The 16,234-nt window shown below is 61.2% G+C and overlaps 7 protein-coding genes across 7 annotated transcripts; 3 read left to right on the top strand and 4 right to left on the bottom strand.

Annotated features, from left to right (window-relative positions):
• Positions 1-141: 141 nt before the first annotated feature.
• PAN0_014d4893 (prefoldin beta-like protein) lies at positions 142-759 on the top strand (the record flags this gene model as incomplete). The annotated part of the gene is made up of 4 exons (XM_014799599.1): positions 142-244; positions 295-385; positions 451-583; positions 673-759. The coding sequence occupies 4 exons, from the start codon at positions 142-144 to the stop codon at positions 757-759; spliced, it is 414 nt and encodes a 137-aa protein (XP_014655085.1).
• A 243-nt stretch (positions 760-1,002) lies between these two features.
• Positions 1,003-1,395, bottom strand: PAN0_014c4892 (NADH-ubiquinone oxidoreductase 12 kDa subunit, mitochondrial precursor; the record flags this gene model as incomplete). The annotated part of the gene is made up of 3 exons (XM_014799598.1): positions 1,003-1,035; positions 1,106-1,275; positions 1,362-1,395. 3 exons carry the CDS (start codon positions 1,393-1,395, stop codon positions 1,003-1,005), a joined length of 237 nt encoding a protein of 78 aa, XP_014655084.1.
• Positions 1,396-1,638: 243 nt separating this feature from the next.
• On the top strand, positions 1,639-2,631 carry PAN0_014d4891 (tRNA-methyltransferase; the record flags this gene model as incomplete). Its single annotated transcript, XM_014799597.1, has 1 exon — positions 1,639-2,631. One exon carries the CDS (start codon positions 1,639-1,641, stop codon positions 2,629-2,631), a length of 993 nt encoding a protein of 330 aa, XP_014655083.1.
• A 172-nt stretch (positions 2,632-2,803) lies between these two features.
• Positions 2,804-6,568, bottom strand: PAN0_014c4890 (uncharacterized protein; the record flags this gene model as incomplete). Its single annotated transcript, XM_014799596.1, has 1 exon — positions 2,804-6,568. One exon carries the CDS (start codon positions 6,566-6,568, stop codon positions 2,804-2,806), a length of 3,765 nt encoding a protein of 1,254 aa, XP_014655082.1.
• A 3,375-nt stretch (positions 6,569-9,943) lies between these two features.
• On the bottom strand, positions 9,944-11,217 carry PAN0_014c4889 (protein SET-like; the record flags this gene model as incomplete). The annotated part of the gene is made up of 3 exons (XM_014799595.1): positions 9,944-10,735; positions 10,914-11,000; positions 11,206-11,217. 3 exons carry the CDS (start codon positions 11,215-11,217, stop codon positions 9,944-9,946), a joined length of 891 nt encoding a protein of 296 aa, XP_014655081.1.
• A 121-nt stretch (positions 11,218-11,338) lies between these two features.
• On the top strand, positions 11,339-12,868 carry PAN0_014d4888 (WD40 repeat-like protein; the record flags this gene model as incomplete). Its single annotated transcript, XM_014799594.1, has 1 exon — positions 11,339-12,868. The coding sequence occupies one exon, from the start codon at positions 11,339-11,341 to the stop codon at positions 12,866-12,868; it is 1,530 nt and encodes a 509-aa protein (XP_014655080.1).
• Positions 12,869-13,040: 172 nt separating this feature from the next.
• PAN0_014c4887 (SPX-domain-containing protein) lies at positions 13,041-16,040 on the bottom strand (the record flags this gene model as incomplete). Its single annotated transcript, XM_014799593.1, has 1 exon — positions 13,041-16,040. One exon carries the CDS (start codon positions 16,038-16,040, stop codon positions 13,041-13,043), a length of 3,000 nt encoding a protein of 999 aa, XP_014655079.1.
• Positions 16,041-16,234: the final 194 nt, after the last annotated feature.

Here is a 16,234-nt window from a genome sequence, read left to right as displayed (position 1 = left end):
TTGATTGACGTTGCTGCACCGGTTTGAATTGCCAAAGTCACGAGAAGCGGTGAGGACAGCTTGCTCGACACACACCAACACCTGCATCTTCTGCATTGCATACGATCTTCGCAGCTGACCATCGCCGCTACTTACGACACAATGGCTTCCGTAGCAACACAGAAGCCGTCCGGCTCGGCGCAGAAGAGGCAGCTTTCCGAACAAGGTGCGTGCGCGCTCTCCTCGGCCACAAATGCCAACGAAGGTGCTGGACGAGTAAAGCTGACCTGAAAGTGATCCTTCATCAATTAACAGAAGCAGCACAGCTGTTCCAGTCGCGCAGATCCGAGCTGCAGGGCATCGCATCCAAGGTGGGCGAGCTCGAGGGCGAGGCGGACGAACACAAGTGAGTATGCTGCTCGCGGCGTCAACGTGAATGCTACCTGCTAACAGTGCCGTGTGCTGCACCAGGCTCGTCATCGACACGCTCACCGAAGCGTCCAAGGCAGATCCCAAGCGCAAGTGCTTCCGCCTCATTGGTGGCGTGCTTGTCGAACGCACAGTCAAGGAGGTCCTGCCCGCTCTCCAGACCAACCTCGAAGGCGTAAGTTTTGCCGGATTCTCTCATGCAATCGCACCTCGTGTTGCAACGTGCTGACAGCCACAACTTGCGTTGGTCGACGCGGTGTACAGCTCAAGCAAATCCTCGAAACGCTCCTCAAGCAGTACAAGCAAAAGGAGTCCGAGCTGCAAGAGTTCCAGCGCGAATATGCAAGCTGATCCCCCATCATAGCTTGTCTGCCACCCATTGCCCATTGTAATTGTACCTCGCCATGCGCCCACTGTTGAGCTTTGACGCGCTTGTCCGCCGTATGACAAGCATGACCTGTGCATGTAGGTTGAGACTCTTTCCACGGTCTGCTATGATAGCACGATCGGCTGTATGGATGCAAGGATGCACACTCGCAAACATGCGACGAAGACAGATTGGCATTGAAAGGAGCAGAAACAGCGTACGGAGATTTACGCAGTGTCGATGACTCTGAATCCCTTGACCTATAGCCGCAAAGACAAGCGTCAGCATGATTGTCTACTGACACGCGCGGGGGGCGGATTGCTATCTTACCTTGGCATCGGCCAACAAGGAGTGGTACTTCTTGGCGAGATCGGCGCAGGCCTGGTAGTGGTTTACGCCCTCGGCCTTGTGGCACTTTTGCAGCTCCTCGCGCACGATCCTTGCCTCCATGGTGCGCACCCACGACTCGCGGATCTTGTCCTCGCGCTGCGCGAGCGTCTCTACCATCCCGCAATCCAACCGCGACGTAGTCAGTCAATGGTCTTCCAATCTAAAGCAGTGATGCTGCGGGGAAGGATGGACGTACCTCGCATCTCATCGGCACTGGGAAGCTTGTCCATCTTTGCGTGTGTGTGTGTTGGAGGCAGTGTTGACGAGGTGAGCAGGAGGGATGGTGGAGAGATGCTGCCAAAGCCTACAGCGCCCCGGCCGCTGCGGATTCGGGTCCGAATTCCAACTTTCTCGGCTTCCGGATTCCCAAAAATCGCAGCTCTGTTAGAGTAAAGAAGACCGAGGGCAACTTTTTCTCCACACGGAAATTTCTTCTAACCATCATCTCCTCCTCATACATCACACACGCAAGGATGGGCAAGCGCAAGCGCAGTACACTGGCACACGTGCCTGCCAACTCATCCGATGCCAAGTCCGAGCACGATCGCATCCAGCTCGAACAGTCCAAACAGCACATCAACTCGCTTTCGGGAGGCAAGATCATCATCCCCCAGAAGAGATGGTATCGACAACGTGCACATGCCAATCCGTTTTCGGATCACAGTCTCGAATATCCCACGCAGCCAAGCGAGATGAATTGGGGAACCATCTATCCGACCTACTTTGATTCGACCACAGGTGCGCATCGGGCAGGACACGAGACCAAGAACGTCGAATTTGCCGATGTGGGATGTGGATTCGGAGGCCTGCTTATGCAACTGGCACCACTGTTTCCCGACACACTCATGTTGGGATTGGAGATTAGGGTGCATGTGACGCAGTATGTGCACGATAAGATCGTTGCACTTCGTCTAGCTGCCCAACGCGGTCGCATCGAAGACTCCGACCCCCAGCCCCAGCCCGAAGCTTCTTCGACCGAAGCAACGGATGAAGACTTGGACGAGGCCACACAAAACGCCCAGCTCGTTGAAGCCGCACATCTTGCACCTGGATCGTACGACAACGTTGGAGTCCTCCGTGCGAATGGCATGAAGTTCTTGCCGAATTTCTTCACAAAGCACCAGCTGTCCAAACTCTTCTTCCTCTTCCCCGACCCGCACTTCAAGTCGCGCAAGCACAAGGCGAGAATCATCAGCCCCACTCTCCTTGCTGAATACGCCTACGTTCTGCGTCCCGGAGGCATCGTGTACATCATCACAGACGTACGCGAACTCTACGATTGGATGGACAAACACCTAGGCCAACACCCCCTCTTCAAACGTCTCGACAAAGATGGCCCCGAACTTAAGGATGACCCCTGCGTAGAGGCGGTCTATACGGCGACAGAGGAGGGCAAAAAGGTAGAGCGAAACAGAGGCGACAAGTGGTTCAGCGCCTTCCTCCGTCTGCCCGACCCAACACAGTAAATCCAGCCAAGTGCAATCCAACCATGCTCCCCCACACACTTTGCACCTCCGCGCGCAGTGAGATACACCGGCGCATACGCCTGGATTACGACTAGTACACAGACAGACAGCCAACAGGCGCCGTAACGAATGTGGTTCTGCACAAAGCAGCTGCAAAAAGAGTGTGTTGGGTTCAGTGCCACTTGTGCGGCGCAAGCGCAAGGATGCGGTTGAACGCCTGGTCGCGCTCGTGCACCTGGACGATCTCGAACGTCTGTCCGCCACGCAGCTTGAGCCTCAGCCCGTCGCTGCGCACCTTTTCGAGCGCGACGAGCTTCTCGAGCCGCACATCGAGCGTGATCTTGCATGCGCTCGTCTCGTCGAGCACCTGCGCCAGACTCGCGCTGCGCTGCTCAGTGCGCCCCGTCAGCGCGCGGAAGACGACGCGCGATGCGAGCACGCACAGATGGCCCGCGTCGCCGTCGATCTGGGCGGCGAAGGCGCCGTCGAGCACGTCGCCGGCATGCGCGAGCTCGTGCGCCGACACGCGGTGGTCAAAGTGCGTGGGCGAGAGCATGAGCGTGGATGTGCGCTGCACCAGCTGGTCTCCACCGGCCGCACGACGGCGCAGCGTGGAAATGGCATGCTGCGCGTCGGTGGGCACGTCGTACAGCACCGCATCGAGCGGGTTGACGCTGCACATCCACTTGGGCGCCCAGCTGGGCTGGTGCAGGATCACGGGCAGCCACACGAACACCGCCAGGCCCAGCAGCAGGCCGGGCAGGCTCATGGCCACGCTGCTATCAACGCGAGTCGCGGCAGCCGCGAGCACAACCAGCAAGCCGCTGAGGCGCAGCGACGCGCGCGCCGACCTGCGCAGCACCAGGTTGCGCACGCGCTCGTGCGTCGCCTCGTCGCCCAGCAGCACGGGCGCGATCTTGCCGTATGCGTCGGCGAGATCTTTGCCCGCATCCGCATTCGCACCTGCGCCCTGCGTGGCCAGCAGCAGCGCCATACCGACCAGAATGACCGCACCCAGGCGGTCCTTGGTCCAGCTGTAGCCGTACACGCCCGCGGCACCAAGCGACACGAGCGGCCGCTCCCAGCTGGCAATGCCGAGCACGCTGCGCACCACCGCCGTGTACAGCGGGTTGGTGCTGAGCACGGGCGCTGAGACCTTGCCGCGCACAGGAGCGGGCGCACGCTCGGACGAATACACCATCGTCGCCGTGTCGTCGCTGTACGCCGAGAGCAAGGTGGTGGTGTACGCAAGCAGGTACGCCGGCAGCGAGTCCCAGTCGTCGCGCTTCGGCCACTCGCCCGTCCCGGCATTCACGGTATCGAGCACCTCGAGCGACTCGACGCTCGTGATATTGCGGCCGAACGTGGTGAGGAACTTGACAATGTCCGCATCGTCCTGGCTGAGCACAGCAGTCTCTGCCGCCTCGGCCGCGATGCCGGACGTGGCGTACGGCTGCAGCTTCATGGGCGGCAGCTTGAGGTGCGCGCGCTGCTTCTGCTCGTGCTCGAGCAGCTCCTCCTCCTCGCTCGCGCGCTCCTCGACCGCGCCGAACTCGCCCACGGGCAGGTTGAACGACACCTCCTTGCGCGGCGACAGCAGCGACGACGTCTCGGACGGCGAGCGCTTGCGCAACACGCCCTTGACCGCCGTCGCCGTCGACACGGCCAGCGCGGGAACACCCTCGTCCGACGATCCGCCCACCTTGGCGTAGCTTGAGCCGTTGGATGCGTTGCTGTGGTTATCGATCGAGCCCTCGCTCGACAGGCTGCGGTTCGACATCCGGCGCTGGTCGGCGATCGGCACAGCAAGCGTGCTGGCCATGTTGGCGAAGCTCGGCATGCCGTCCGTGATGCGGCTGCGCCCGCTTCGGCGCGAGTTGCGTCGCGTCGACGACGAGTTGCTCAGCGCCACCGACGGCGTGTGTGAGCTAACACTGCCGCTGGAGCGTGCACGCGTCGTGGCCCGCGCCAGATGCGGGTCCAGCGATGGAGCCGCACCGGCCTCGACCGTCGGCGACGAGGCGACCTTGGTCAGGCCGGGCGTCACGATGCGGTGCCTCCTCTGGCCGAACGAGTTCTGCCCAAACGAGTGCGTCGACGACGCGTTGTCGCGCGAGAGCTCCGACGAGATCGAGGGCGTCATGGTGCTGAAGGCGGGCGAGAGCGGCATGGACAAGGTCGCGTCCGACGGCGTCTCGAGTTGCGGGTACGAATCGCTCGACGCCGTCGCCTCCATCGCAGGTGCCTGCGGAACGCGGGAGGCAGGCTCTTCAAGCTGCGGCGAAGTGGGCGGGGGTGCTTGCGCAGGGATGGCGGCGGCCCACGACGTCATGTCGTCCTTGGCCAGGCCGGGCAGCTGCAAAGGCTCGGCTGCGGGCGACACGGCGATGACGGGCTCCGAAGGCACCTCGACCTTGCCGACGTCCTCGGAGCTGCTGTTGGGCAGGCTTGGCGAGGACTCGCTCGCACGCGAGCCGGTCGAAGCCGAGCCCGAACCCGAAGCGGAGCCCTTCTTCTTGGATGAGAAGGCCTTCCTGAACGACCTGGGGCTCATGATGCGTGCACGCGCCTTTTGCACCTCGTCCTTCTCGCGCGGAAGCGTCGAGATTTCGAGACGAGGCAGCGGCGAGCCGTTGGGTCCGATGCGCGTTGTTCCGCTGATATCGTCTCCGTACGCGCTGAAGGGCAGATCGGCCTCGAGGCGCTGGAAGACCGGTTGCGTCGGCATCTCCTGCTGCTGGTGGTGCTGCTTCCCATCGTCTGCGACGCTGGGCAGCGGTGCGGTCACCTGGTCTTCGTCGGGATACACGCTGCACTCGGTCTCGCTCTCGTCGCTATCTTGGTCCAGGCCGTACTCGGCTAGGAACGTGGGGCGGGCAGGTTGCGGCTGGTCTTGCCAGCCATCGTGCGACAGTGGCGGCGTGCAGATGATGGCAGGGTCGAGGTCGACCGAGCTGGCCCACGACGAGCGGCGCGAGTGCACCGAGTAGGTGTCGGCGATCGACGGCGGGCCGGTCATGTCTGGGCTGTAGATCTCGGGCAGAGGTGCTGCGATGAGGTCCGACGGTCCCGGTGCACGGCCCGACGAGGTGGAAGCGGTGGAAGCGCGCTTGTCGAGGCCGATGAGCAGCGAGGCGGAAAAGTCGTCGGTGGGCAACGAGAGCGGCAGAGGCGAGAGGCTGCGGATGGACGAGGCGTGCGACTCGACGTTGTGCGGCACCCCGCTCGGGTCCGGCAGCGATCGCATCGAGGTGTCCAGGAATGCAGAGGCGGAGAGCGAGCCCGGCGAGGCGTAGACGGGAGCGGGCGCCGTGGTGAGGATCGACTTGGGCATGATGGGCGACGAGATGCTCGGCCTGGTGGACGAGGGCGGCGAGGGCGTGGTGCGGCCGGCGTCGGGCATGCTGCGGAACATGTCGAAGGAAGCTTTGCGCAACATGCCGCGCGGGTTGGGCGGTGGGGGGCCCTGGGGTGGTGGGCTGGCCACGCGGTCTCTTGCCTTTGTGTATGCGAGCGGCTGGACCTGGGGGGCGGACTTGCGGATCTGGTCGGCCCAGACGATGCGCGGGTTGTTGGCCGTGGGCGGCGGCGAGGCGACGGCCTTGGCGCGCTTGTCGGACCACTCGTGCGTCTGCTTTACGATGTAGGCCTCCCATTGCGAGAAGGGCGAGTCTGGGTCGGGGCGATCGGTGGAAGGCACCACCATGCCGGGCACCATCATTGCGTGCATGGGTGCACCGCCGTTGCGATTTGAATTTACGATGCCGTTACCATTACCAAGCGAGACGGAGGAGGAGTTCGAGTGGAAGCCACGCGAAGGGCCCGGGCGATCCATGCTGGCGGTGGCCGGGCGGGAAGACGAGAGCGAGAAGCTCCTCTCGTTGCTGTCGAACGAGAGCGTTGACGCCGACTTCTGATGACTGTAGAAGCCAGACATGGCTGTCGAGTCAATCTAGCTGAATATCAAGTCCAAGCGGAGTGAGACGTCGAGGCTGTGCAGAGCCACCAAAAAGCACCAACCAATGATGCAACGTAGAGGAAAGGATTGGATATATGGATGGAAACACGGATGGCTGTTGACGCGCGTGGGAATCCGGGGATGTCGGTGGTTAAGTAGAAAGAGCAAGAAGAGACGAGGCCGTGGCCAAGGATGAATGGGGTCGGTTCCTGACTAGCGACGGCTTTGTGCGGAAGGGCAAGCAAGAGGGGCGGATAACGAGGAGGAGGAGGCGCGAGGCGACAGACGGATGGCGTCCGACTCGGCTCATGAGCGTCTGAGTCAGGGCAGGGCGGATGAGCCGAATGCTATTCACAGCCGCGGGCGTGCAGGGTCTCTTGCGCGGAAGAGGCTGCGACAAAGTTTCAGAAGCAGGCGCTTGGGGCTCAGGCACCAAGCACCGCGCATCACCAGGAGCCTAGAGCGCGAGGTGGTGGATTGGAGCGAGCTACCAGCAGCGGTGAAAGAGTGCGGGGGGAAAAAGACGAGCAAAGCATGGCAACGGCAGCAGCTGAGCAGCGTCAGTGGAGCTTCGCTTAGCAGCATGCAACCCAACCCAACGCCCGCTCTCTCTTTGACTGGCGGAGCTGGGGCGGGGCCAGAGAGTGACGGCGCATTTGACAGCTGCTGCAGCACCACCGGTGGGCCGCCGCCCATCTTACTCCATCAGCTCCGATCGTGTGATTTTCTTGCGGAGGCTGCAGAAACGAAAAAGAAAAAAGAGGGAGCAGGCCAGTCAAGCGAGGGACGGGTGAGCCGATTGCAGGTGCGAGAAGGCTAGATTGCATGATGAGGCGCAGCGCACTGAGACACTCTCCTGGCTGCGTGCTTCTGCCTGCGTCTGCGTGCGTGTGCAGCGAGGCCAGGGCGCAAGCAAGGTGGAGCGGAGGATGAAATCTTAGCAAAAACACTGCAGGCTCGGCTATGCGCCTCGCTGAAACCCAGCCCAGCGGCTACAGTGCAACCGCCTTTCTGGTCTGGCATCGCAAGCCGCTCCAGCTCGCAGCTTGGACTGGATTGGCCGCAAAGAGCCAGTCGGTCGAGCCGGCAAAGGTGACCAATCAGTGCGCATCCATCATCGGAAGCTGGCCAACAATGATTGATGGCGGTGGGGATTCCGATCGATTGGTCGAGCTTACCAGCATCGTGGTGGGAACCAGTCCCAAGCCAAGCGCCGAATTACCCCGCCGGGTTGTCAGGTTTGACTTCTTGGCTGGGGGATCGACGCTCGACAGGAAGGAGGAGTCCCTCTTTTTTTTTTGTCGCCAAAAACCCCGAAAAAAACCGCCTTTTCAACCCCGCAATGACGGGCGGAGCCGATCCCACCGTCTCCCCAACTTGACCGGCTCAGAGCAGCGTGTGGGAATTGCAAGATCCTTTTCCCCTTTGAACTGCTTCTTTTTCCCTGGGGTTCGAGGCCCCATCGCATGCGGTTCTCTGCTCAGCTTTCTCTCTGCAGGGCGCAGCCGACGCGAGACCACAACTTACTCGCCGCCTCTGTTTGTCCAGCCGCGGCTAGCTCCGGTTCAGCCTATTCAGCCTGTGTAGTCTGTTCAGCCCCGCCCGTCATGCCGCCGTACATCTGTCCACTAGGCTGTAAGCTCTTGGTTGCTCGGAGCGCAGTGAAGCGTGGGTGCAAATTGGGCCTCGCTTGGCGCCCAAGTGCACTCGCGAATGCACTCTCCGGTGGTGATCTGCTCGGCTCTTGTTTTTAGTCTGGCTGCTGTGGTGCTAAATTGTTTTTCCACCTCGTCTGCCCTTGGCTGAAGTACAGTAGCTGAGCGGTCGTCAATTGTCATGACGACGGCGCTGGGACTGCAAGAACGTGGCTAACTTCTAGCGTGGGATCCACGAGTAACGCATGCACAGCGGTAGGGCAATGGCTCGATGCGGCAGCACTGCGGCGTGCAGACGCGAACCTGCGGATCACCAGTCGGCGTACGTTTGCATGCTCGTCCTGCTGGTCTTCGCGTATAGCACCCCCGTCAGACGCGCCAGATGGCGCAAGAGCATCGCCCAGGACGGACAGTTGCCCTCCTGGAGAGGGATCATGGTGTCGGCCAAACATTCGCGCAGACGGGGCAATCATTCGTGCACCGCCGCCGTCGCGGCTTTCACAACGCCCTAGGCAAGTATTGTAAATTTACAGCAAGACCGCAAGATTGGATCGACGTCCAATCAGCGCGCGCGACCGGAGCTGGTGACAGTCCGCCAAGCGGCGGCTCCGCTCTTTTTTTTGCGGGGCAAGAAAAAATCGATATCTTGACATTGGCATTGCCTTCTGCAGCCTACACCCTGTTGCTTGACTCCAAGACGGTTCCAACGGTGCAAGGCTCTGCTGCCGTAATGCTAAAGGACGGGTTGGGTTGACCGTGGATCTGGGCGCGTTTGAAACCTCGCGTAGAGTAGCCACGCTGCCGTGCCCCAGCCGGAGCCTGAATTGGGCGCGCGCCTCTGAACAGGCGCAGGATGGCTGTCATGCTCTTCCCAACGATCGACACGGGGAACCCGTGCTCCAGTCTCGACAAGCGGCGGAGCTACAATTGCTACCACGCTCGCCTTTCAAACGCGCTATCCTATGCAAAGACGTGGGGATGTGGGTGATCAGGAACATTTTGTAGAGAGTCAAGGGTTTCGTGGGGGATCTGCGCTCGGCCATGGCAGGGTTTCTCGCCTAGTGCCTGCAATTCACGCCTCGCCACTTGCGGAAAGCCAACGTCTGAACGCGGCGCGAGGCGGCGCTGGCGAGACAAGACAAGAGTTGGCCGCGAGCCGTGGCGTACCAAAGTCCGCTGCTTAGACTGACAGCCCAGACTCGAGTGGGGCGCCACAAAGCTCTGCGCCCTCGCAATCCCTGTGAACCCTGAGCAACGGCCGAATCGAGACGCTTTGGAGATCAGCACCGCCGACAGCGGCTGGAAAGGCCAGGAAGGCCAGAAAACCTTCCGACCGAATCGGATGTTCACCGAAGTACGCGATCGGGTCCGATCCAATCCTCCCTCAACACTGCACTCCAAGCTCCTACTAACTCAGTCTGAAACACGCAGAGGCCGTTGGAAAGGCAAGGCTTTGGTATTGGTACATCGAAAGACGGTCCGAGACGCGGGCGTCGATCGAGAAGGTGCGACACACTAGTCGAAACCCTCCGCGCGAACGGGAAGCCGCTGATCTAGAGATGAAGCAGAAGCAGTAGCAGTAGCAGTCAAGGAGTGGTACTAGCAAGTCATAGGAATGCGTAGGAAGCGGGGAATACAGAGTGGACCAGGGTAGGGGGAAAGAAAGGACGAGACGAAAGAATCCAGAAGAGCAGGCGCATTATGCGTCAGCCTTGGACTTCTTCTTGGGGGGCTGGTCGTCGTCCTCGAGGTCGATCTCTGCGTCGTCCTCGTCGTCCTCGTCGTCCTCGGAGTCAAAGTCGTCCTCGTCAAAGTCGAGGTCGTCTGCGCCGGTGTAGAAGTCGATGGCGCCGGGCCAGAAGTCCATGATGATGGCGTGGCCGATGCCGCCGGCGATCTCCCGGTCGGTGTTCTCGAAGAAGGTGGAGAAGAACGAGCCGGGTTCAAAGTCGTCCGAGTCGGGGCCGCCGATGGTGGGCTTGAGCTTGCACAGGTTCTTGTCGTCCGACTTCCAGTCGATCTGCGTCTTCTCGGGCGTGGTCTGCTCGAGGAAGTTGAACTCGTCCTCCAGCGAGTCGGCGCCCTCGACCAGGCTGAACTTCTTGACGAGCTTGTCGTTGGAGAAGAACGGGTTCTCGCGGAACGAGAACGTGATGGTGGCAGCGCGAGGGTCGTTGAGATCGCGCTCGACGTCCACGTTGGAGACGTACGAGAGCGCCTCGTGGTCGGCATCGTCGATGTACACGTTGGTCGCCATGCAGTTGATCAGCGCCTGGAACCAGAAGTCCTTGACGGACGACACGATCTCGGCGCGCTTCTTGTAGAGGGGGGCCTGCAGCTTGAGCTCGTGCTTGATCAGCTCGGCATCGGCCTTGCGGAAGTCCTCGACGAGCGAGTCGACCTTCTGCTGAAGAGCGTCAGGGAAGGTCTTGGGCTCGGGCTGGCGGTAAGCGTCGGTCATCGTGACAATCGAAGATACGATATACGTAGGCTGTGGAGGGGTGGAGGGTATGTGTTGTTTGTCCAAAACGGGGGTGATGGGTTAGGGGGAAGGGTGGCCGCAAGACAGTGAGCCTTATTAAGAAGCATGGACGGCATCCATCCGCCCCTGCAAAGATCCGCAAAGGCAGAGGAAAAAAATCTAGGGTGCAGCTTCAGTAAACGCTCACAACGACATTCTTCTCGCCGATCCATGGTCGCGCCGCCTTTGCCACTGAACCGTGCGGTGCGCTGCGGTGCGGAGCTGCACCAAGGCGCTGTAGAAAATTTGTTGACTTTAGTGGAGTGGGAGCTCTAAAAAAAATCCTCGAAAAAAAGTGGAAGTTCTTCCAGGATGTCTGTGCGCACACTGATGTCGTGCATCAAGGACACGCTTTCGGTGGCGGGAGCTGGGATTTTTTTCCTGCACAGCGCACGTTTTTGCGAAATTCCTCGACGTTTGCCGTGACGAAATTTACGCACGGACGCGGTCATTGGAGCGGAAGGCGGTGGAAGCGGCGCGGGCGAAAACGTGTTAAAGCTTTTTGATCCATTCAACGCGACGCGGTTGCCCTAGCGAGGGCGGGCTGGGCGCACTCGGACGAGACAATGAAGAATGGCGCGTCGACAGGACGAGGCTGCTGCAGACGGTTCGCGCGTCGGGCGAGACTGGCAGGCGATCTGTTACTTTGACACGGCGCGGAGGGTGCGGTTGGGGCTGGAAGAGTCGAGTGAGATGGACCCGCTTTCCGCGCCCCAGGTCTCGACCGCACCTCCACCTCATCCTCGTCGTCGCTGCCTACCATCATCACCTCTACGACCGCGCCTCTACCTTCTGCCCACCATGGACACCTCAGATCTCGTGGACGACGAGGCGGCCATCGCGCAGCAGAAGCTGTCGAACGAAGAGTACAAGATCTGGAAGAAGAACTCGCCCTTCCTGTATGATCTCGTGGTGACGCATGCGCTCGAGTGGCCTTCGCTCACGTGCCAGTGGTTTCCGGACAAGGAGACGCCGGCGGGACAGACGTACACGCAGCACCGGCTGCTGCTGGGCACGCACACCTCGGAGCAGGACCAGAACTACCTGCAGATCGCACAGGTGCAGCTGCCCACCACGGGCGCCGACGGACCGTCGAACGCCGCCGAGTCGCGGCTCGACCTCAAGCAGTACGACGAGGACAAGGGCGAGATCGGGAGCTACTCGGCCACCACGGCGCGCCTCACCATCGTCCAAAAGATCAACCACGACGGCGAGATCAACCGCGCCAGATACTGTCCGCAGAACTGTGACCTGATCGCGACGCGCACCGTCACGGGAAAGACGTACGTGTTTGACCGCACCAAGCACTCCAACACCCCCTCGGCGGACGGGGTTTGTCGGCCCGATATTGTGCTCGAGGGCCAGACGGCGGAAGGATACGGTTTGAGTTGGTCGCCGCTGAAGCAGGGCCACATTCTGGCGGCTAGTGAAGATACCACGGTGTGTCATTGGGATATCAACCAGTACACCAAGGGCAACAACACGCTGCAGCCGCTGGCGACGTACACGGGCCACACGGCGATTGTCGAGGATGTGGCGTGGCACAACCACCACGAGTCGCTGTTCGGTTCGGTGGGCGATGATCGTCAGCTGCTCATCTGGGATGTGCGCGAGGCACCCACCGCGCCCAAGTACCGCGTCGAGGCGCATGCGGGCGAGGTCAACACGCTCGCATTCAGCCCCGACAACGAGAATATCCTCGTGACGGGATCGTCGGACAAGACGCTGGGTGTGTGGGATCTGCGCAACCTCAAGGTGAAGCTGCACTCGCTCGAGGCGCATACCGACGAGATCCTCTCTGCGTGCTGGAGCCCACACAACCCTACGGTGCTGGCGAGCGCAAGTGCCGATAGGAGGGTTAATATCTGGGACCTGAGTAAGATCGGTCAGGAACAGACGCCCGAGGATGCAGAAGACGGTCCGCCCGAATTGATCTTTGTGCACGGTGGGCATACTAGCAGACCGACGGATCTCGGTTGGAGCCCCCATCTTGAGTGGGCGCTGACTACGGCGGCGGAGGATAATATCGTCATGGTCTGGAGACCGAGTAAGGCCGTCATCGACACGGGCAACGAACACGTCGCTCCCGAAGACCTCGAGTAACTTCCCCCCCCCCCCCCCCAACCTTGCCTGCCTTTTGGTTCCACCACGTCCTGTCTTGCAATGCAGCCAATTTCCATCCAGCACAAGACTTACACTGCATCGCTCACGACCCGAGATCGTCACAAGGAAACAAGTGCGAGATTGGATTTGCTGTTGGGGGAATGGAGAGAGTCTAGAATTGGAGGGCGTACATGATGACGACGCCGATGGTGCCTACGATGAGCGTGGCGACGACGGACGCCAGTACGCCGACCTTGAGGAAGTCCTTGACGGAGACGTAGCGGTCTCCGAGATCGTCCTCCATGGACACGGCGATTTGGTTGGGATACCCACTGACGGGCAACCCCATGGCTGCCGACGCCACGAGCGTCGTAGCCATAATGAGCAGTCGTGGATGCGGGGTGTCGAGGCTCTCGCCGACCTGGGCCGCAATAGGCACAAGCAAGACCGCAGCGATGGTGTGGCTGATAAACGTCGCCACGACCAGACCGATCCCAAGCAGGGCGACAATGATCTGCCACAACGGAAGCTCCTTGACGATCTCCTGAATCAAGTCATCAAGCGATTCGAGCAATCCTGACGACGTCACAGCCTTACCCAGCGCAATACCGCCCATCGCCAGGAAGACGACGGTCCAGAGGAACGTGTTGAAGTCCTCCTTGGTGAGGATGCCCGTGCCAAAGAAGAGCACCATGGGAACAATCGCAATAATGCCCATGTCGCCGACGATCCACTCGAAGTTCTTCTCCACACACCACAGCACGATCGTCGACACGGCGACGGCCGAGATGAACCACTGGATCTTGGTGAAAGAGTCTCTGCTCTCGCCGAGCTTCTTGATCACGGTCCCCCTGCCCGCGCCATAGCTCCAGAGCAAAATCAGCCAGATGACCACCAGCGATAGTCCTGAGACGGGGATGGTAACCGCGAACCACTGCAGCCATCCGACGGGTTGCTTCATGTACTGCAGCGCAATGAGGTTCTGGGGCGAAGCGATGGGCGAGGTCTGTCCGCCGATGTTCGACGCCAGCGCGATGCCCATGATGAGGCTCGAGGCGTACGGCGACTTGCTCGGCAGCGTACGCAGGATGGGCTGGATGAGCGAATACATGAGCACGGGCGCAGCGACGTTGCTGATCCACATGGACGCAAAGCACGCCACGCCCATGTGCGCCAGCAGCACCACGCTCGGCCTCGTCCCCGCCAACCGCAGGATCTTGGTCGCCAGAATCTTGTCGATACCATACTTGGACAGCGCCGCCGCAAGCGTGAATCCGCCGAGCAGCAGGCACATGTTGGGCGCAAACATCTGCGAGAAGATCCACTTTGTAGTCTCGGGCGCCGTCATGCGGCGGTCCTTGACGTCGTCGGTGCGTGCGACGCGCAGCGTGACTACAAGCAGCGGCACCATAAGCGACGTGACGAACAGCGGGATCACCTCGGTCGCCCACAGGATGGTGCAGAAGACGAGCATCGCCAGACAGTTTTGCTCCTCGACGCGGTTGAAGAAGCGCAGACCCGGTGCTTTGAGCAGCGCCACGAGCGCAGTGAAGGCGATGAGCAGGTGGAGCGTGCTCATGCTCAACCAGCCGGGCACGGTGAAGCTGCCGCACGGCGTGCGCAGGCGGAAGGGCTTGCTGGGCTCCAAGTCGTGCTGCTTGCCGGAACCCATGACGGTCCTTTCGAGCGCCGCACCCTGCGCACGCCGCTCGATGCCGATCATCTCGCGCCACACCGTGTTGCGCTGCCACACCACCTGCTCGCGCAGATGCGTCTTGAGCTGCTGCGCCGCCGCGCCCACATCACCCGCCGTCACCACCTTGGCGAACAGCTGGATGAGCGTGTCGATGCACTCGTCGAGCCCGCGCTTGGCGTCGGCGGTGAAGGGCGGCTGGGTGCGCAGGCTGTCGTTCATGTAGCGCTCCTTGAGGTCGGATTTGGTGATCTTGTCGTACTTTTTGAGGATCTTGCGCATGCCCGTCTCGTTGAGCTGCACGAACTGGCGCAGCTCGGACATGGCGACAAAGAGGTCGGTGATGCGCTTCTTGAAGGTGATGCGCATGTCGATGGCGTAGTCGTTGTCGGCGGTCCAGATGGACATGCTCTTGGCGTCGCCGCCAAAGCTGCTGTCGCCGGCGTCGCTCGAGGCGGGGACGAGGCGATCGTGGCTGTTGGACGGATCGTCTGCTGCGCCGCCGCCGCCGCCGCCGGCAAGCACGATGCCGAGCGAGCGACGACGCACGGGCTTCTTGCCAAAGATGCTGGCCCAGCGCGCCTTGGAGCCGGACTGGCTGGCATTGGAGCTGCTGCGTGTGCGCTTGGCAAAGCCCGAGGTGTCGCCCTGCTCGGAGAGGTCGGCCGAGTGGTCGAGGAGGGTGCTGGAGCGGTTGCGGTTGTTGGGCGGGCGTGCTGCAGCAGCGGTGGAGGCTTCGTCGAGGGTGGCGCGGCTGTCCTTGCGAGAGCGCGAGGGCGCGCCTTCGCGCATGCGCTGCTGCTGACGCGAAGCCTCGTTGTACTTGCGCGGCTGCGTAAAGACGTCGTCGATGCTGGAGCGACGCTCTGCGCTGACCTTGGCGGTGCGTACGGTGTCGATGAGATCCTCGTCGTCGTCCTCGTCGTCGCTCCTGGCAAAGTCGGAGTCGTCGTCAAAGTCTTCGCTCTCTACGCGCTCGAGGTCGTCGTTGAGGTTGTGCAGATCGGCGCGCAGCTCGGCCTCCTTTGCGAGGTAGAAGTCGACGATCTTGGTGAGTTCCTTGTCGAGGAGCGGCACGAAGGCGCGGTCGGTCTCTGTGCTCTGCGCATCCTGGAGCAGGCCGGACGATTCGTTTTCGACGTCCGAGTAGGCGGCATTGGGAGCGGAGGGAAGCTCCTTCTCCATGAGGTAGATGGTCTTTTTGAGGTTCGAGTAGGCGATGTACTTGTCGGCCCAGTCGGGGACGGCGTTGAACTGGATGCTGTGTGAGAACTTCATGGTGGGATTGTGCTGGAGGTGGTGGTGTATGCGTTGGTGTAGCTGTGAAAGTCTATGCGCAGGGTGTACGTGCGAGGTGGTGGAAGGACGTAGTAGCTGTAGCGGGATATGCTCCTGGCTGTCTTGCGCGATGGGGACGAGGTTGCGGGATGAGCGACGGGTGCGAGATCCGGAAGCGCTGTACGGCTGATTGGTCGCCATGCACTACGCACTGGTAGCCGTGTCACAGCAGGGCTATCGAGCTAGGCCGCCGACTGGAATGGCCATCCACGGGCGTCGACAGCAAGGTGAGGAGTGGCGGTGGTCGAGCTTTGTCACTCGTATGAGGGCATGTGGTTAGTCGCAAGGAAGGCTTGGCAGTGAGGGGGAGAGGGAGAGAGAGAGGGTCGGAGCGA

This window comes from Moesziomyces antarcticus (genome assembly GCF_000747765.1).
Source record: "Moesziomyces antarcticus DNA, scaffold: scaffold_v10014, strain JCM 10317, whole genome shotgun sequence".
NCBI lineage: Eukaryota > Fungi > Basidiomycota > Ustilaginomycetes > Ustilaginales > Ustilaginaceae > Moesziomyces > Moesziomyces antarcticus.
Note: the sequence above shows the minus strand (reverse complement) of the source record. Positions and strands in the feature narration are given on the sequence as shown.